At 44.5% G+C, this 22065-nt stretch overlaps 1 protein-coding gene across 1 annotated transcript in view; it reads right to left on the minus strand.

Moving 5' to 3' along the window:
* Positions 1 to 1603: 1603 nt before the first annotated feature.
* The window catches only part of LOC147668967 (E3 ubiquitin-protein ligase TRIM11-like), a 135707-nt gene continuing 115245 nt past the window's right edge, over positions 1604 to 22065 (minus strand). The window contains exons 4-5 of the mRNA XM_086948313.1: positions 4788 to 4810; positions 1604 to 1868 (exon numbers count right to left, since the gene is read on the minus strand). Coding sequence (XP_086804439.1) covers positions 1604 to 1868; positions 4788 to 4810 — 288 coding nt within the window. The remainder of the gene's footprint in view (positions 1869 to 4787; positions 4811 to 22065) is intronic.

A 22065-nucleotide genomic window follows, 5' to 3' on the forward strand; every position in this document is an offset into this window, starting at 1 on the left:
GTACCTTAGGATCTCTGAGGTCCTGCACCTTGGATGTTCTAGGGGGACTGGACCGTGAAGTCTTAGATGTCTGGCACCTTGTAGACTATGTTTTGCTGCACCTTGGACTATCTGGGGTCCTACATCTTAGAGTCTCTGAGGCCCTTTACCTTGAAGTCTCTGAGGACCTACTATTTGTAGTTTCTGAGGTCCTGTGCCTTAGATGGTCCTACCTCATGCACCTTGGAGTCTCTGATGTCCTGAACCTTAGGCATTCTGTGGTCCTTCACTTTGGTATCCCAGAGCAACTGCATATTGGAGGCTTTTAGCTCCTGCACCTTGGAGTCTCTGAGGTCCTTGGGTATTCTGGGGTCCAGCACCTTAGACTTTCTGAGGTCCTTGGAATGTCTAAATTCTTGCACCTTGAAGTCTGTGGGGTCCTACACTTTAGGTATTCTGAGGTCCAGCACCTTGGACTTTCTTAGATCATGAACCTTAAAGTCTTTGAGATCCTGCACCCTGGGTGTTCTGGAGTACTGCACCTTGGAGACTATGAGCTTCTGTACCTTGGAATGTGTGAGGTCCCGTACCTTGGATGTTTTGGGGTCCTGCACAATGGAGTCTCTAAAGTCCTGCATTTTGAAGTATCTGAGGACCTGCATTTGGGTATGCTTGGGCACTGCACCATGAACTCACTGAGGTCCTGCACCTTGGGAAATCTTTGGCCCTGCACCTTAGGGTCTCTGAGGCACTGCAACTTAGAGTCTCTTTGCTCCAGTACCTTGAGGTCTCTGAGGTTTTGAAGTTGGGCATTCTGGGCCCCTGTACCTTGAAGTGTCTGAGGTTCTGCACCTTGGGTTTTCTGGGGTCTTGCACCACATATTCTCTAGGCCCTGTACCTTAGAGGCCCTTAGTACCTGCACATTGGAGTCTCTAAGGTCCCCGCACCTTGGAGACTGTAAGGTTCTAAGGAATGAATTTTCTGCGGTCTTGCACCTTGTGTATTCATGGATCATGCATCTTGGAGTCTCTGAGGTCCTGCACCTTGGGGTTCCTGGGTCCTGCTCCTTAAGGTCTCTGAGATCCTATATCTTAGAGGCTTTGGGATGCTGCCCCATTGGTTCTCCAAGGTCCTGCCCTTTGGGTCCCTGGGGTCCTGAATCTTGGAGTCTCTGCGATCCTGCATCTTATAGAATTTTAGCTCATTTACCTTAACATCTCTGAAGTCCTGCCCTTTGAGTATTTTCATGTCCTGCACCTTTGAGTATCTGAGTTCCTGAACCTTGGAATGTCTGAGATCCTGCACATTGGAGGCTCTGGGGTCAGGCACCCTAGGTCCCTGAGGTCCTGCACTTCGGTCTCTGAGGCCCTGCTACATTCATGCTGTTAACTCTTGTGCTTTGGAATCTCTGGAGTCCAACACATTCGAGTATCTGAGGTGTCCTGTTCCTTGTGTTTTCAGAGGTCTGCACCTCAGACTCTTGGAGTTCCTTTACCTTGGGTATTCTGGGTTCCAGCACCTTGAAGTCCCTGAGGTACCTCACCTTGGGTATTTTGGGATCCTGCACCTCGGAGTCCCAGAGATCCTGCATTTGGAATGTCAGAGCTCATGCACCTTGTAGTCTCAGAGGTCCTGCACCTTGGATTTCCTGAGGTTCAACACCGCAGGGTCTCGGTGGGCCTGCATATTGTGTATTATGGGGTCCTGCACCTCAGGGTCTTGGTGGTCCTGCATATTGGGTACTAGGGGGTCCTGCTCCTCTGAGGCTCTGAGATCCTGCACTTTGAAGACTCTGAGGTCCTGCACTTTGAAGACTCTGAGGACCTGCACTTTAGGTTCACTGAGGCCCTGCACCTTAGGGTCTCTGAGGTCCGGCACCTTGGGTGTTCTGGGGTCATGAAGTTTGTAATCTGTGAGGCTTTGCACCTTGGAATTGCTGCAGTCCTGCACCCTGGAATATCTAGTGTCCTATACCTTACAGTCTCTGAGGTTCTCCACCTTGGAAAGTCTGAGTTCCTGCACCTTGGGGCCACAGACACCTTTCACCTAAGTAGCTCTTAGCTCCTGCACCTTGAAGTCTCTGAAGGCCTGCACCTTGGGTATTCTGAGGTCCAGCACCTTTACATCTCTGAGTTCCTGCACCATGGGTGTTCTGTGGTACTGAATCCTGGAGACTCAGAGGTCCTGCACCTTGGAGACTCTGCTGTCCTGAACCTGGGACTATAGAGTGCCCTACACCTTAGAGTTTTCGAGGATCTCTTCATTGGAATGCCTGAGCTCCTGCACTTAGGGGTCTCCAAGGCCCTGCTCCCTAGCAGCCATTAGTTTCTTCACCTTGGAGTCACTGAGGTTGTGCACATTTAAATCTATGCAGTCTTTCCACTTGGTGATTCTGGGGCCCTACATCATGGAGTCTCTGAGTTCCTGCATCTTGGTGTCTCTGAGGTCTTACACCATGGAGTCTCTGAGGTCCTGCACCTTGGTGTCTCTGAGGTCTTACACCATGGTGTCTCAGAGGTCTTGCACCTTGGTTATACTGGGGTCCTGTACCATGGGTAATCTGGGGCCCTGCACCTTGGGGTCTCTGAGGTACTGCACCTTTAAATATCTGAGGTCCTGCACCTGGGAGCTTCTGAGGCCCTGCATCTTAGAGGCTATGAGCATCTGCAACTTGGGTCTTTGTGGTTCTGCAACTTGGTATCTTTGAGGTCCTGCCCTTTGGAACCGGTTGCAAATTCTTTTTGTGGGTATCAAATTTCTATGCTAGGACCTTTGGTTTGACTCCTTCCAAATGGCTGCTTCTAACACCTCTTTAAGAAGGATCCTCATCATTGTTTCCTTTTCTTGTTTTGCACTTTTCCAATGTGCCCTTCTGTAAATTATTGGAGGATTAGGACTCAAACTGCTTTCAGATTATTCAAAACCATATGCAGTGGATACTCACTTCAGGGCAGCTCCACAGTGAAATGGTGCCACTAGCACGCAGACACAGCCCTCTCCAATTCCTGCCTGTCTCTTCCACTGGCCTATTTTCTACCACACTCTGAATTTCTCCCTCAGTCTCATTCCTTCACTGTTCAACAGCCTTCCCATCTTCTACCTCTCTTTATCCTTTCACTTCCTCTCTCATTCTGAGTATTTTAGTCTCATCTCTCCCTCCCTGTCTCTGTCATCAGAAGTGAGGGTTCTGCAACACTTTCAGAGGTTCAACAATTGGTTTGATGCTGACCCCTGAGGATGCTCTGGGCTGAACGGAAGTCATTGAGGGAAGAAGAGAGGTTTCTTACACCAAAACGAGATCTGAGGAACAGAGTTGGGTTTATGAGGACTGGAGGAGCCCTTTGAGGACCAGAGAGATATTATGAGAATGAGTGAAAATAAAAGTAGGCATGAGTTCAGAAACTATTCAGAGGAATTAATGTCCACAGTAAAGGGCCTCCATCGAACAGTGAATAGAACAGAAGAGAAAGCACAAAAGTGTACTTTTTATAGAATGACCATTGGATTTATTTATACTTGAATTTTGGACAATACATGACAATGTGACTCAGAGACCGGTACAAGCTCATTTCTGTGCTACTGTTCTAGGGCAAGCAGCACATCTTAATTGAACTGCTACTTTCACTAGCCCAGAACTATAAATTTAAGTGTAATCCCTTCATGTGCATCTTCTTGACACTGAATGACGGTGATATAACCCATGCCCTTTTTATGGCTTTTTCAACGCGTGCTGCACTCCACACACTCCTCATTATTGAGAACATTTGATGCTCTCACTGGGGCTGAAGCTGATGGTTTGCTGTGTGATGCATTACACATGTGTTAGGTGAACACATCACTATAAAAGTAGAGGTTTGCTTTACATTTTATTAACTGCTCTAAAACCTTCCCCTTGGGGAAGTCTCAGTGTTAATCACGAGTGGGTGAAACATGTTTCGACACAGCCGTCTGAACATACAACATCTGTGTGTCATGTTTCTCATTCAGAGGTTTATTCATAATGGTACCTTAGACCTGAACACCAAATGTATTATAAGATTGTACTTTAGCAGCTGCATAACTTGCCTCAGTTTAAACAACTGAAGTACAAGTCTCTCTTCCATGCCCAACATTGTCTCAGAATTAGTTACTAATTCCCAGAACATTTTTGAAAATTGTGCCCACTTTGATTTTTATCAGTAATCTAATTCTGGGCACTGGGGCTACTCACAGTCAGACAGGCACAGACAATACCTTATATATGTTGCTTAAATTAGAGCATAAACCCAGGGTTGTATCCCTCCGCGGTCCTACTCAGCCTCCTCACTAAATGATCAGACAGGGTTGAAAGAGGATTTTTTTTTGACAATTCTAATGATGTTAAAAAACACTAAAGAGATATTTGAGGATTGGCAGGGCGTTTGTACTCTGGGGTTGCAGAAAACTTGAGGTGGTTTCTGTGGACAAAGGGGCTTTTTCTGGACACATGAGTCTTTCCCTGGGCTCAGTGGGTATTTTCATGAGAGTAGGAGTTTGAGAAATCACAGGGTTGTGTTTTTTGAGAACTGAACTAATGTGTCTTAGAATGAAAAATAGTTTTTAAAGACTGTGGATGTTTTGAGAACAAACTGGGGGGCCTCAAAGCTGTTTGGAGCTTTTGAAAAACAGAAGAGTAGCTTCGAAGTGACCCGCATATGATAATTGTATGAGGTAGTGTTGCTTTGGCAGCTGAGTGGATTTGTGTGAGTTCAGTACTGACATTTGCACCCAGCAGGGAGACCAGACCAGCTCCTTACACACTGAGAGGAGGACAATAAACCAACCTTACCTGGACAGGGTGCTTCTCACATCCTGCAAAACAGAAGAAAGGCAGAAGGACATCAGTTTCCACAACAGATTGGCATTCTGGCAGCAGTTTAGGTTCAATATAAGTGGTGAAATACAAGTTAAGTTGAACACATGCAAGTATCTCATCAACCCACACAGGCTGTGATATTCTACATAGGGTCACGTGACACAGCACCGTTTGTGATATCCTGAATGGGTCAACGAGACACCAGAGATCTTAAATTCAAATGAGGGCAGGTGACAGTGTGGACTGATTTCTGAATCCATGATGTATTATAGTCTCATATTCCTGTGATCAGACAGCATAGCTGCTAAACCTCATGCATTACTAGAAATAAGCGAGGATATATCAGAAAAAGAACTAACCTCTATACTTGAAGTGTACGAATCCAAAATACCTCTAACTCTCTTTAATGGAATTTAATTTACTGCTGAAGATAAACAATGATTGTGGATAAAGCACAGAGTTACCCCTTGGTGGCATGCTACATCATTGGTTTCTTCCTGTTTTCCTACGGAACGTGGCGTGCTGCAACCAATGAATTACACAGGCGCACTGAGTAATGGCAAAAGATTTATTAAAAATAAAAAGAGAGGAGTGGGTGGTTGTGTGTATAAAATATTCCTGTCTGGTAGCTCCTGATATTTAAATAAATGCTCCAGTCAGTATGATTAACAATGGGAAAGAAAAAGTAAGAAGTCCTACGGGGTACGAGAGCCCTAACACCCTCCTGTAAACTGGTCAACATGTTTCGGCCACCCTTCCCTGTGGCTTTCCTCAGGACCGAAAATCTCCCTCCCTGGAACCCCTCCTTTTGCACCTATGTGAATTGTGCATGGTGCATTCCAGTCATGCACCATACTTGCCAAAGAATATTTACCTACTTAATGTTACTCCATTGCATCCGAAATTATAAAGAAAAGGTTTAGCCTCAATAGACTCAGGACACCGGGAAGTTTCATATGTGCCCCTTGTCAGACGTAGAATTAAACACTATATTGTTATGTGTCGATACCAGCCATTAGCTTTGAGCACCAGGCCGTATCAATCCTGTGAGTGATTAGGTATTACGTTGGGTTCACCCGTTCAATATATAAGTGAACACTGCTTACATTCACACAGACATTTCCAGATACCAAATCTGATTTAGGGTCTGGTTCTTTGACGCCTCATGAATGGCTTCCGCTTTTTTTAAGTGTACATTTTCTGTCTCTTCTTCCTCTTGAAAGGCTGTCTGTCGCAGCAGGAGAGGCTCCAAATCTGATAGTTCCACCACAATACAGGGCATGGGAGAGACTAGAGTTCACACCTGGATGCCAGCCACAGTGATATGTGCATGAAAAGGTTCATCCCATGTATTTATAATTTGAAATGTACAGGGAGAGTCTCTCTTTCTCTCTCAATCCAGGAAATCAGCAACGCACAAATCTTTCTGGGGGATTCCTCCACTCTGCATGTCTTCAACGCGCAGCCCTGGACTTTCCAAATTGAAGCGCAGGGTCCTCCATGTAACGTACCATTGCAGGCACACGTGCACTCAGTGAACACACACCGCACACACACTGTCCAATATTGTCACCTCCATGTATTGTGCCACAACGGACGCACATAATCCAGCATAGACCATCACTCTGTGTGCGCTGCCCAATACTGTATCATTTCTACATTGTATCCTGGTGTGCTATTTGCAAATCCACACAGTGCCAACACACACACAACATGTGTGAGCTGCACAATATGCCACCCTTCATTTATTGTACTTCTTGCAAGCACACATGTACTTAGCACACGCTCTCATTGTGCTTACCCTGCACTCTCATGTAATGTACCCCTTGCAGTCACTCATACACAAAGTATGTGCACTAACCATGCATGCACTGCACAGCACTGCCCTATCTCTGTGCTGTACCCTTCCCAGGCTCACCTACATTCAGAGCACTCACTACTCCTGTTCTGCACAGCACTCTACATCAAGGGCAAGGATGAGCGAACCACTGATTTATTTTTTAAGTGAGTGAACCTGTAGTCCTCACTCCAGTGATGCAGGTCAAAAAGGACCTGTTCACTCCTACTGATCACTACAAGTATGTTGTAACCACTGTTCTTGAGCTGATGAACTCTTAGTGACAGCAGTAGTCTTCCATCACTATGAGGGTAACACCTTGGGCACCCCCAGGCTAACAAGACCGCAATCAGTGACACAGGCCTATGTCATGGTGCACACCCAGGATTTGTGTTTGCCACTGACTACACAAATCAACATTAGTGATACAGTTGGGCACTAAGGCAGGGGTACACGATCTTTACCATGCAGAGAACTTTTCTGTCCCAACAGCCATACTGTGCCTCCGACAAAACGATGTTAGTCTTTGCCCATTCAGAGAGCCTGATCCAGAGAGTGCGCCCCACCACCTTAACCACTGAGTCAAGCAGCGATATGGGCCATGGGTACGGTCCCTGTCACCCTTTTTAAAAACTGGTACAATAATAGACTTTACCCAAGACTCTGGAGGGGCCAGCAGCGTTAATAAGAGAGGTCAGGACGGGAACCCAAACATCCACATCCGGTATGTAAAGGTCGGGGGAATCCCATCAGGGCATGGGCCTTGTTTTTAGATCACCCCAATATTCCTTGCTTGAGCTCCTCTGAAGACTATTGCGGGGAATGAGATTTTAATATCTTTTATGATCAACTTGATAACTTATCTCATTCGTCAATTTTGGATCGCTTGTTATCTGTCATTGAGTAAAAGACAGCCCCTGCATAGGTTAGATAAACCCCATAGACTGACGCAACTCTGAAGAACCACTTACAACCGATGAAGTTTAAAAGGTTTAATATAAAATTAAGAAAAGTTGCAAATACAATCCTCTCAGGATAAAATTCAATCAGTATACGAAATAATAAATTAATATCAACTCCAAATCTCTTCAGATTAAAGCATCGACTCAATGTGGTCTCGTTGCGTCATCTACAGAAAGAGAAAAATAATCACGTTAAATCTGTCCCTACTCTATACTAGGTGACATCCCTACTTCGCAAGTTTCTAGTACCCTAAAAAGGTGTCAGCAGTTTGACTCCCTAAGAAGTTCAAACTCTCTTAGCCTCTAAAGGTAACTTAAGTTTAAGAAGCAGTACTCTCTCTGCCTACCCATCCGATCTCTAAGGGTCCTCGGCCTACTGCTCCCTTGCGCTCTGATCTCTCTCAGCGCATCTGCTCAAGTCATCTGCTCTTCCTAACTTGCCTCGCGCTGTTCTCGCTGAGCTCTTGCTATCTTCTCCCCGGGGTGCTGTCCCTAAAATACACAATCACAGTGTGGGTGGAACGCCCCTTCGACGCCCACCACGGACTTTCCCCCATGATGTCATTTTCTGGCTCTTTCCATGACTTCGTCTCTTTGCTTCGTCCGTTAAGTTGACCTTTCTCCTTAGACGCCATCTTCGTCTTCTTGCTGGTGACTTCATTTGACTTTACCTTTGACACTTTCGGAGCAAAATCTATCACCTTATCAGAACTTTACTCTTTACGACTATGTATGTAACCTTTCTTGGTCCTGTGAATGGTCATTTCAAAACAAGACTCAAATTCCAATCGTCTCCTCTCATGTTTAGGCAATAAACTTCGTCCGACATTTGTCACCTTAAATCTAACAAGAACTAGACTCTTTGGCTCGCACTTCAAGTGAAGGCTATTCACGACTCCTGTGAGCCCACTAAATTACCAACAGCGGACTACACTCCTGCGAACCCTTGGTCAGTCAGGTTATAATCACAAATGACCTAAAACTCTTCCAACATTCCTACAAACTTCTTCTACACAGTATAACCTTTAACACAGATTTATATACAATCGCATTTAGCAAATCCCTTTGCTTATATGTGAATACAATTTTACATAGAATACAAATTACATAGAATATAACTTTATATTCTCATTTGTTACATCGTTATATATGCTCTCTCTGCACATTTCTCCATGTTACACTTCTCGCCGTTTCTACATTTAAAGTTACACACGTACATGAATTCTACTTTGCACGTTCTTCTGTTCGTGAGCATTTCTACACATTTCTACATTAGCCCACTACGTATACGGGCCTTCTAAATCTAATGCATTTTCAAGAGTAAATACAATTACATTTCCTATATTACTTTGGCTACATCTGTTAACCTTATACTATAAGCGTCAACTTCGCGTTCGATATACATTTCATTCCTACATTTATACGATATGCTTCTAAATATGACTCGGATATACATTTTATTCAAATTGCACTCTCTCAGTTCCCCCCTTTGATGACTTTTAGGAGTCATCACTAAATGCAATTTGAATAGCACCTTTACACAGAACTAGTTACATCATTTCCTCTTTTCATCATTTCAAGTGCTCTCAAACTTTTATACTGTTGATCTTGTAAAGCAGCTAATCTCCTTTCTTGTTCTCTCATGGATCTGTGTAACCGGTTCGTCCTATACCATTTATATAGTTTCACAAATCCTAACAATGTGATTATACAAATTAAGATTATTAATACAGGTTTTAATATATACCATATAATGCTTTTACCAAGGTTGGCAACCCAACTTCCAACCTTTCCTACTCCATGACCTACTTTTTCCCAAACATTTATTTTTGTCAAATCTTCGATTTCTTGATGTATCTGTGTAATGTTTCTTATGACCTTCTCAAGTGGTTTTGAATTATCAGGAATATAAGTACAACATTCCTGGTCCTTCAAAGCCTTGCAAACTCCGCCTTCTTTTGCTAATAGCACATCAAGAGCTAGCCGATTCTGAAGAACCATTGCTCTAATCGATTGCATCTCACCTTCTATTAGCATTAATGACCTTGCAGTACTTGCAGACAATCTATCTACGACCGTAGCTAGTCTCCTGATCTTAACATCGTTAAGTATTAAACCTAACATAGGAAACATCGCTCCAAATACGTCTCCTACTACTTCTGCATCTCCTACTTCTCTTTTCGTTCTTGTCGAAGCCTTTCCTTCTATGATCGCTAAATCCTTTGCATGATATATTTTGGGGAAGACAATTGCCAAGTAACACGAACCATACCAATTGTCAGGCAGTCTCACATAGGCATTTCTTCCGCATACAAAATATACATTAGGAATCACTTGCATTTCCTTCATGAAATCTTTCGTGTAGTACTCTAATCGAAAAGCATGTTCGCAATTAACTTCACCTACAAATACGTTCTCATAATATGTCTTGCTTCGAGTTAAACATAACTTTCCTTTCTGCGTTCTATCCAAAGCTATTGGACCATTGCTCCCTTTCTTTTTATGTGCCTTCTCTTCTTCGGTCCAATCAGTTTTCCACTGTCCTGACATTTTTAGAATCTTCTGCCTTCTGTATCGGTCATCTACTTGTCCTATGAACTTTTTCTCAATCTCTGACACTTTGCAAGTCAGATTATTTCTGCGTGCGTATGATGTATCTAATGTATCCCAAGGAAGGAAGAATTTGGCTAGTCTATCCTCCTTTTTGTAATAGTCCCACTTATTCATTTGTTTATAATTCGGAACTTCAGGCAGTACCGAATCATAATTTGAAAAGTAGTACTCAAATCCTTCTCTACCATAAAATATACTAAGCAGTAAACTACATGTTATCCCATAAGTCAGTGGGAGATGATGATATCGGATGCCCTCATCTACAGAAGCCGGCAATTGCATACAAACGTAGCAATCTTTGGCCTCCATGGCATCGATATACTCATATAATAGTTTGGCATATGCATTTGACCTAAAGTTTCCCTGTGACTCGTCTACATGTAATCTACGAGCTTCATCTGCCAGTAACGCTTTTTCACGAATAACATTGCTCTCCTCCTTCTTCCCATCAAGAGCAGGTTTCAAAGTTGTTACAGGCTTTACATCCGCTATTTCTTTATCAGTTTCATGTCCTATTATGTATGATATTGTCACTACTGTAATTATGAGAAAAATTACTACTGCTATAAGTGTACCTATTATGCATTTGGCTTTTCGGTTTGGGTTGCCGTTCTCCATGTTGTCAAACAGCGTAACTCCTTCTTTTGCGAAAAAGTTTTCTTTCTCAGTCTTTGGTTTGCTTTATTTTCTTCTCAGCTTGTAAAGTGCTCTTTATCATCAAAGTCTCTTTTTCGCAACAATGTCTCTTTATCTTTAACAACAGACAACCCTAACCCTTCTCCGTCCTCTAAATGTAATCCCTAATTTTATTCTTCTTTCCACTCGGCGCTAGGTTATCTTCTTCTTTATAACTTATATACAGAAGTCTTTATACATCAACAATTATTCTCGTACCTGCAGCTTTCACAACAAGTTCCAATAGTTCAAAACGAATGACTTTTTCTTCTTCTTCCGGAATTTGATGACCAAAAGTCGGAAACTGTAATCGATTTAGCACTAGATCTTTAATCCGACTCAAGTATGGGGGTATGGGAAGTGTGAAAGTCAGTAATCCCTCAGTCTCGAGTCCAGGAGTCAACATCCATATCTCCACTGCCACAAATGGATCGTGATCGATTACTTTCACTTCCTTCACTCTCCCAGATTTCTGTCCCCAAGACATCTGCTAGATAAGTCCACTCTGGGGTGGCGTACCTTCTGCAGGGCACACGTACCCTTCTCGATCTTCTTGGACTCTCAGTTCCTGAGTCTGTAGTTTCCTCCTCTTGATCCGACTCTTCAGAGATTGGGACAAGAGTTTTCTCCTGTTGTGCTTTTAAGCTTGGCCTTTTCCTTCTCTCTGGCCAACTAGCTTCGTCACTCCTTGTCCTCCTGCTCCTTGTTCTTGGACTTGTCTCTTGGTCACTCTCAGTTTGTTCAGTATCTGATTCGATCTCCCAGTTACTTTCTTCTCCTGAGGCGACTTCGGTCTCACTGGTATCCTGACCTTCGTTGACCTGTTCCGACACAGGTTCAGCCTCTTCGATCACCTCTACAGCTTGGCTTTCCCCCTCTGTGACTTCTCCGCTTTCCGCTGGATTCTCATCCGAGAGAGGAGCTGTTTCTTCTAGAGGTGTTGGCACTCTTCGAGTGTGTGAAGCATGTATCCAATTTGGCAGGTCTCCACACTTCACTGCAGTGTTCGTGACAAGTATGACTTGAAATGGTCCTCGCCAACGCACGTCTAAGCAGTTCTTCCTGACATGCTTTTTCACCAAAACCCAGTCCCCCGGACTCAGGTCATGGCACAAGTCTTGTGCTGATGGAACCTCTGCAGCCTGGACCTGGAGGGACACAGAATTAACGGCATCAGATAGTCCCTTGCAGTAGTCCAAGATCAAGTCGTCTGTGATGTTCAATAACGCTGCAGTCGGAACCGATGGCAATCTCATAGCTCTCCCCATTAGCACTTCATGTGCAGAGAGACCTGTTTTTCTATCTGGTGTGCTACGTATGCTCATAAGAACCACTGGTAGTGCGTCTGGCCAACTCAGGGATGTTGATGAACAAACTTTGGCAAGTCTGGACTTAATTGTGCTATTGATTTGCTCTACAATCCCTGAAGCTTCTGGTCGATAACTGCAATGGAGCTTCTGATCGATACTCAAAGCTGAGCATAGCATCTTCACTTTTTCGCTGTTGAAATGAGTTCCTCTGTCCGATTCCAAAGAGGATGGCACCCCAAACCTCGGTATCAACTCTCTAAGTAATAGTTTTGCTACTGTAAGTGTATCGCATCTACGAGTAGGGTAAGCCTCAACCCATCTAGAAAATATACAGACAATCACTAAAACGTATCTGAGTCTGTTGCATTTAGGCATTTCTATGAAATCAAGCTGCATTCTATTGAAAGGCCCCCCAGACCTCCCAATGTGACTCAATGTAACTGGTGTTCTCTTTCCTACGTTTAGTTGCTGACAGATCGCACATCGCTGACATACTGCTTCTGCCGCTACTCTAAATTTAGGATTAAACCACGTTTGTCTGAATACTCTCACCATGGCATCTCTACCTATGTGTGCTGATCCATGCAATTTCCTTGCCATTGGACTAACAAGTTCATTTGGTAAAACTGCTCTCCCATCGGCAGAGATCCCAAAATTCATCTCACTTTTTATACACCCAGCTGTTTCCCAGCCCTTTTTCTCATCATCTGGTGCATTCTCCTGAACACTCTTTAGCTCATCCCACGTATCTACAGTGTCTAACAACATTGTCAATTCAGTTCTTTCTTGTATTCCTCCCACTTTCACATCAGTGTGAGTATATCCTTGTTCTGCGCAGTAACGCGCTACTTCATCGGCATAGCGGTTACCTTGTGACACAAAGTCTACATTTTTTGTATGCACAGCACATTTGACAACTGCAATAGCTGTCGGGCCTTGCAATGCCTCTAACAAGAGTCTCACGAATTCTCCATTCCTAATGGGAGAACCCGAGGAGGTCATGTAACCTCTTTGAGACCATAACTGCCCGTAATCATGAACTACCCCGAAACCATACTGGCTATCGGTGTATATGGTGACTCGAATTTTGTTACCTGCTAAACAGGCACGCGTCAAAGCAATAATTTCAGCTACCTGAGCGGAGTGTACTCCTTCCAGGCAAGCGGCTTCTACAACTCTGGTAATTGTACAAACTGCATAAGCTGCTCTCAGCTGACCAATATCGTCTCTTACGCATGAACCATCGACAAAGAAAATTTCATCGGGGTCAGTCAATGGCTCATCTACGATATCGGGTCTCGGTTTGGTACATAGTTCAGTCACATCAAGGCAATCATGATCTGTACAAATTTCATCATCCACATCATTTGGAAGTGGCATCAAAGTTGCAGGATTCAAGACGGAGCATCTTTTTAGGGTCACATTCTCGGCAGCCAATATGACTTGCTCGTAGCGTGTGAGCCTGCTATTCGTCAGATGCTGAGTCTTAGTCCTGGTCATTAACAATTCCACAGAATGCGGTACATACACCACTAACTGATGTCCCATTACCACGCTTTCACATCTTTCAATGCTGACACCCGTTGCAGCAACGGATTTGAGACATCCGGGCAACGCTGCGGCTACTGGATCTAATGTAGCCGAAAAATACGCAACTGGCCTACGCACATCTCCATGAATCTGGGCCAAAACTGCTAAAGCGCATCCCTCTCTTTCGCAGCAGTAAAGCAAAAATGGTTTTGTGTAATCCGGCATTCCTAAAGCCGGGGCGCGACATAAGTCCTCCCTCAGCTGCAAAAACGCCATCAAACAATCTTTGTCCCATGGTACCGGATCACTCACTCCTTTGTGCGTCAGCTGTAATAGCGGTTTTGCCTTCAGTGAGAAGTTGGCTATCCACTGTCGACAATAACCGACCATGCCTAGAAACATTCTAACTTCTCTCTGTGTTTTAGGCGCGTTCATTTTCATAATCGCCTCTATTCTGTCTGGAGACACCTTCCGTTTTCCCTTTTCAATCCTGTGGCCCAAGTATTGCACCTCGGTAAGACAATATTGCAATTTACTTGGAGACACCTTGTGCCCGTTCTCGGCCAAGTGATTTAACAAGGTGATGGTGTCTACTCTGCAAGCTTCCTCTGTTTCCGACGCAACTAGGAGGTCGTCTATGTACTGGACCAGAACTGAGTTCTTGGGCAGTACTAGACTTTCAAGATTTTTCTTCAGTAGCTGATTAAAAATCGATGGGCTTTCTGTATACCCCTGAGGGATACGACACCATGTTAAAACGCGATCTTCCAGCTTAAAAGCGAAAAGATACTGGCTATCTTCATCTAAAGGAATCGAAAAGAAAGCCTGGCACAAATCTATCACGGTGAACCATTCAGCTTGGAACGGTATCTGAAATAATATTACTGATGGATTCGGTACCACTGGACAACATGAGACAACGATATTATTAATCTTTCGAAGGTCCTGCACTATTCTGTATTTTCCACTAGGCTTCTGCAAACCCATAATCGGGGAGTTACATGGACTACCCACGATCTCCTTCAGTATTCCCTGTTTAATCATGGATTCGATCACAGGCTTTATTCCTGCAATCGTCTCCGGTGTCAACTTGTACTGTGGTGTTCTTGGATACTCGGCATTGGGTCTTACCATGATCTTTACTGGTTCTACCCCTTTGATCAATCCTATTTCTTCTCCAGTAAAATCCCACACCTCAGCTGACACTTTCTCCCTCAAGTCCTGTGGAAGTTCCTCCACTGTTAAGGTAGGATATAGTTCCACGCATTCCTGCGAATTTACAACCTTGAAATCGGCATCCTCATCGTTAGTCTGCACTTCTACTCCTTCAGGTGTGCAATGTATTGTGCAATTCAGTTTACACAACAGATCTCTTCCTAACAAACACACCGGGCTAGAATCACAGATCACAAACTGATGTTCGTCACTGTAATTCCCTATCTTCACTGACACTGGTTCCGTCAGAGGATTCGTCATCCTCTTGTTTGCGACTCCTACCACCTGAATCATCTCTCCTGATATCGGCAGACCTGGGACTACCGCTGATCTCAACGTGGATCTAGTGGCTCCCGTATCCACCAAAAAGGTCGGACATCCAGCTACTTCAGCCTCTACGTATGGTCCTCTCTGATCTACTTCCAGGGCTGCTCCTAAAGTACAGTCTTCTTCCCTATTCACACGTTGCCCTGTAAGAGGATCAAAGTAGTAGCATTCTTCTCCTCCTACGAACAATGGCATTTGTCTATAGGTTTTCCCTCCATTTGCAATGCGAGGCGGTTGAGGAAACGGGGCTCGAGGAGTCTGAGTCCCCCCTTTGATAAACTTTCCCTTCGGGACTGTTGCTCCTTTAACCACGTTGTTCTGTACCTCTTCCTCCTCCTGTTCTAATTCGCCTGTCTCAATATTATAAGGACACTCGCGTCTCCAATGTCCCACCTCGTTACACTGATGGCACCTGGTCGTCCTTTTCAGTGTCGCGATATCTATTCTCGGTCTCGATCTTTCTTCCTCATCTCTGCTCTGGTTATTCTGTTTCTTTGCTGGCGTTCCTGTTCCCTGCTGTCGCTGTCCACCCTTTCCAGCTGCTTGCATCTGTACTAACATCAGCTTTTCCTTAAGCTTCTTTGCCTTTGAATCTATCTCATCGCTACAATATCTTGCATACCTCAGAATCTCATCCAAAGGTTTGTTCTGCCAGCAAATTAAATGCTGTTGAATCATCAGGCTTATGTCTGGTCTCAATCCGAGAACAAACTTCGACACAAACTGTCCTATGTCCTTAGGATCCATTACGTCCAACCCACTGTACTGTTTAAATGCTTTTAGTAATCTCTCATAAAACTCGTGAACTGTCTCTTTAGGCTCCTGAGTTGTTCGATCTATCTTAACCCAGTCTATATCCTGCACCGGCACTTTCTCTTTTAGCCATGTTATTACTCTCTCGTATTTTTCCATGACTCTGTCTGATGGACCACCTGTCTGGGTATCTCTCGGAGGCTCGCAAGTGGGCCATTCAATACTAAGTTTGCATGCCGTCCACAAATCTCCGGGTACTACGATATCGAACAAAGTGTTCAAATCGATCCACAGTACCTTAGAGATCTTCACGAATCTCTCTACCTGCTTGTACCACTCCACGGGGTTCTCTCTAAGCTTCGGGAAAGAATTAGTGAATGCCGCTAAATCCCCCCTACTCCAGGGTTCATGAACGTAGTTTCCGTTCGCGATTTCTCGCAAAGGGAAAGCTTCCATTCGCATTAGGTCTGTATCCTGGGACTTCACAAGTGTACTCCGTCTGACAGATCCCCTCTTGGACCATTTTTCCTCCCATCTATCCAGATCTCTCCATATTCTAATACACATGATTAGTTCCCTTATGTGTACTCTTAGCCCAATCGTTCTACGCTCATCTAGATCTCGATCCGTGCAATTCAGCCTATGGTTGGCCTGTAAGGCTTTTGTTCGTGATATGTCTATCATGTACTTTTCTGCCAATTCAGATAACTTCTCATGAGCTGCTCTCGCTTTCCGAGTAACATCTTTAGATAAAAACAGTATCTCATCTGGTGCGTACAGCTCTAACCTCTCTATTGCCACTGTGCCGTCAATTATCTCATCCAAGTCTGATTTTAAACTCATTACATCTATGCGTCTTGCTTTTATTTCAGCTCTCAGTACGTCAATCCTAGGTTGTTCTCTTACATCCCTCTCACCTCCACTATGCGCCTACGCCTAAGCACAGGTGAGTTATGAGGAATTTTTCTTCCATCTCTTTGTTCCCACCTCTCTAGATCCCAAGCTTTTCCATCTTCCCTTGGGGTGTGGTGGAACAATGCTCCATCCCTCAATCCTACATTCTGTCTTTTCGGCTCAGTTTCTCCAGATACGAGATAGGATCCTCCATGCTGTTCTAAACCACTGTAACTCTCTTGCTGTCTAGTGTCACTCAACAAACGATAAGGACCTTCATGGCTCTCCATGTTCCCGCGATCTCGTTCGTGATCACCGGATGTATGGCGAGACGTTTCGCAACTCCCTATATTCTCATGACTTCGTTCTTGATCACCGGACGTATGGCGAGACCCTTCGCGACTCTCCATGTTCACGTGATTCCAATGTTGCACATTTTCATCCGGAGTATGGTGTGTGCATCTGAAAGTGTTTCGGTACTCTTGCGTCCTTCGTTCTCCCTCACTAAAGGTGACGCGAGGCACTTCCCCACACCCTGCACTCCTGTCGTTGCACATTTGCCTATTGCCACTAGTAGTAGGACAAGTATCTCCCCTGCTTCCTTGACTCCCTCTCTCCCACTCCGGGCTGCTTTCTCCAGCTCCACAATGAGAGAGGATCTTGTTATCCTGGTCTCTCCACTCTGCTCCTGTTTCTAAACTTTTATTCCGAGCCTCTTCAGCAGTATCCCATTCTTTCAGATATTCCCTTAATTCCTTATAGGATTTCGGTTTCGGTCCCCTCAAATCCATTGATCCTCTTTGACCCCCTTGTTCTATCCAGGGACCCGTTGCGGAATCTAATGGGGTACTCCGACTCACTGGTGCTAGTATCTGCCTCTGAGGATTTATCGCGTTGCTCCTATTCTCCATCTCTGCCCTTTCCCTGTCCCATCGTGCCTGTTCCTCCTGCTGGACCCCCTCTGGGTTATAGATTGACACTATGGGGCCTATGGTAACAGGTACTTGCAAAGCATCTGGCATTTGGTGCGACCTTGCATGCTGTATTTCTGGGACCTTCTGGACCACAAATCTTCCTACTACTCTCTGCTCGGAACTAGATTGAAGTACTTCCTCATCTTTCTTGGTATCCCACTCTGTTACTGGGATCGATTTATATTCCCCCCATCTAGCTCCGTCTTCTTGCTGTAGTATGGGACTTGCGATTTCGCTGTTGTATGGAGGTGGTCTATCTGTTAGTAGTCTCTCTATCAGATCCTCCTCTGTCTCGCTATCCTCATCTTCTTCTAGAGGTTTCTTTTCTCCCGTAGCTTCTATCATGGTGAACAGTTTGTCTGCTTCTATCTTTTGCACTCTCCACTTCTTAGCTTCCTCATCCCATTTCGCATCCTGCACTGCCTTTACTGATCTTCTCACTCTTTCTTGGCGCCTCTTTAAATTTCTCTCGTGTGCTGCTCTAAACCATGCACTAAGTGCTTCGAACTGTGTTGGCCTCGGTAGAGGTCTCGCTGCAAGCATTACTGCTTTCAGTTGGTTCAACACTTCTAACTTAAATGTTCCGAATCTCGGAAACGTCAGTTCCTTATTCCCTTCTGTTAGCCTATTCCATTCGGAGATCCACATTATCGAGTGTAAGCCTACATTTACTGCCATATAATAAGCTGGTGTGCCTTCTGGTGGAGCTTCTTCTCCAGCATATAAGTTTCTTCTATTTCTCCTAAAGATTGCCCTTAAACTCTTAAAGCACTTCATTTTTGATAATCTACGATTTTCCTTATTAATTCTCTCCTTTGTTTACGTCCCGATGACAAACCACCACTAATCCCTGTGCGGCTCTCGCTAATCAGCCTATCCCAACGCTGTTCTACGCTAACCGACCAATCTCAGCGCGGCTCTATGCTGACGTCACTTGTCCCCTCTGCAGCAGTTCCCTTCGTTTCTCAACTCGTCTCGCGGTCTTACATGCGTTTCATTCATACGCCGAAAAATGACTACTTCCGTCCAAGCGATCACTTTTCTCTGACTGTACGGCCACAGTCTAACTGTAATTGCTACCTCAACTGGCGAAACGTCTTCCTCTTACGGTCAGACGCTTGCCTCAACTGATAGGTTACTTACACACAGTAAACGTACGACCAGCATGCGTTTACTCATACACTCACTCAAACGCTCCCCCTATCATCGGTCTGCGGGCGATCAATGGTACCTCATGACCCCCTTTAAATGGTAGACAAATTACTCTGGGTGTTCGATACACCCGAACCACTTAAGCCCTCTCTGGACATAAGATTTTATCCGGTTGCGCGCGCTCACAACCTTCCCTCAATCACACTACAGGCATTCAACTCCGCTTGACATTACAACACAGGAACAACATAAAACACCGCAATCTTACAACGCATGACCCTTATACTCACTCTCGACCGACTCTGCTGCTTTTCTCTCGACGCACCGTCAGCACCTTCTTCGGCAGGGATTCTTCTTCTGGTCGTCGATGACTAGGGACCTTGGGGTAAACTAAACCTGACCTAGGTTGTCTTCCTCAAGAAGAAAACCATCCTCTGCTACCAACTGCGGGGAATGAGATTTTAATATCTTTTATGATCAACTTGATAACTTATCTCATTCGTCAATTTTGGATCGCTTGTTATCTGTCATTGAGTAAAAGACAGCCCCTGCATAGGTTAGATAAACCCCATAGACTGACGCAACTCTGAAGAACCACTTACAACCGATGAAGTTTAAAAGGTTTAATATAAAATTAAGAAAAGTTGCAAATACAATCCTCTCAGGATAAAATTCAATCAGTATACGAAATAATACAATTAATATCAACTCCAAATCTCTTCAGATTAAAGCATCGACTCAATGTGGTCTCGTTGCGTCATCTACAGAAAGAGAAAAATAATCACGTTAAATCTGTCCCTACTCTATACTAGGTGACATCCCTACTTCGCAAGTTTCTAGTACCCTAAAAAGGTGTCAGCAGTTTGACTCCCTAAGAAGTTCAAACTCTCTTAGCCTCTAAAGGTAACTTAAGTTTAAGAAGCAGTACCCTCTCTGCCTACCCATCCGATCTCTAAGGGTCCTCGGCCTACTGCTCCCTTGCGCTCTGATCTCTCTCAGCGCATCTGCTCAAGTCATCTGCTCTTCCTAACTTGCCTCGCGCTGTTCTCGCTGAGCTCTTGCTATCTTCTCCCCGGGGTGCTGTCCCTAAAATACACAATCACAGTGTGGGTGGAACGCCCCTTCGACGCCCACCACGGACTTTCCCCCATGATGTCATTTTCTGGCTCTTTCCATGACTTCGTCTCTTTGCTTCGTCCGTTAAGTTGACCTTTCTCCTTAGACGCCATCTTCGTCTTCTTGCTGGTGACTTCATTTGACTTTACCTTTGACACTTTCGGAGCAAAATCTATCACCTTATCAGAACTTTACTCTTTACGACTATGTATGTAACCTTTCTTGGTCCTGTGAATGGTCATTTCAAAACAAGACTCAAATTCCAATCGTCTCCTCTCATGTTTAGGCAATAAACTTCGTCCGACATTTGTCACCTTAAATCTAACAAGAACTAGACTCTTTGGCTCGCACTTCAAGTGAAGGCTATTCACGACTCCTGTGAGCCCACTAAATTACCAACAGCGGACTACACTCCTGCGAACCCTTGGTCAGTCAGGTTATAATCACAAATGACCTAAAACTCTTCCAACATTCCTACAAACTTCTTCTACACAGTATAACCTTTAACACACATTTATATACAATCGCATTTAGCAAATCCCTTTGCTTATATGTGAATACAATTTTACATAGAATACAAATTACATAGAATATAACTTTATATTCTCATTTGTTACATCGTTATATATGCTCTCTCTGCACATTTCTCCATGTTACACTTCTCGCCGTTTCTACATTTAAAGTTACACACGTACATGAATTCTACTTTGCACGTTCTTCTGTTCGTGAGCATTTCTACACATTTCTACATTAGCCCACTACGTATACGGGCCTTCTAAATCTAATGCATTTTCAAGAGTAAATACAATTACATTTCCTATATTACTTTGGCTACATCTGTTAACCTTATACTATAAGCGTCAACTTCGCGTTCGATATACATTTCATTCCTACATTTATACGATATGCTTCTAAATATGACTCGGATATACATTTTATTCAAATTGCGCTCTCTCACTATTATAAGCCTACGTTCACTTCTATTCTACCTGTTCCCCCCAGAATGCAGTGGATGGGGTGTTATACATTTCCCCAAAATGTCACACCCAGCTGTCTTCGGTTTCATGAGCCTCCAGAGAGTCACTGTTTCCACTGTGAAAAAGGGATTGTTGATGATACTCCGAACCTAAGCCTCCAGCCTTGAGGTCTAAAACTTCCCCCAGCCATGAAAACTGTCCCTCGCCCCTGCCCTGAGCACTAAAACTGCCCCCATGTCCGAACCCTGACTCTCTGCCCTGAGCCCTAAAACAGGCCCCACCCTATAAACTACCGCAACCTTAGTCCTTCCACCTCTAAAAAATTACCCCAACACAACCACCCTTTGCCCTAAAACTGCCCCTAGCCTCAAAAACCCATCCCCAACCCCACTTACCTGACCGCGTCCCAGAGCTTCCTCTCCGGATCCTTACTGTTCCTCTCCCAGCCCAACCGCACAGCTAGATCATGCACTGCCTTAACCACGCATATGCATGGTTAAGGCGAGTGTGGTTCTGCTTGTGGGGAAATGGCAGGCGTGGCTCAGCATGCATTGTAAAGGCTGTTTCCCCCTGACACTCCATAGTCTGATATTCTGAATGGCAGAGGGATGTTTAATCCTTACTGGCAAACATACCAGCAGAATGGTCCACGCTTCCAGAATGCTTTTCCTCCTCAAACTCCTTTTCCACCGATGATGGGTTGGAATCAACCCTTTGGCCATATGCAACCTCCTTTCTACCAATCACCCATGTTCCAACCGCCTTTTTTAGGGAGTGGTCGGGGCTCCAGGGGCAAACGGAAGGGGCAGAATCAGGTCCATTGGGACCAGACGTTTCGGTGGGTGACAACACGAGAAGCAAAACTGCAGACCAGAGAGCAGGCCCAAGCAACCAGAAAGTTTAGTCACCAATTTGA

The sequence above is a fragment of the Lissotriton vulgaris genome, unplaced genomic scaffold, assembly GCF_964263255.1.
Source record: "Lissotriton vulgaris unplaced genomic scaffold, aLisVul1.2 SCAFFOLD_2570, whole genome shotgun sequence".
Classification (NCBI taxonomy): Eukaryota; Metazoa; Chordata; class Amphibia; order Caudata; family Salamandridae; genus Lissotriton; species Lissotriton vulgaris.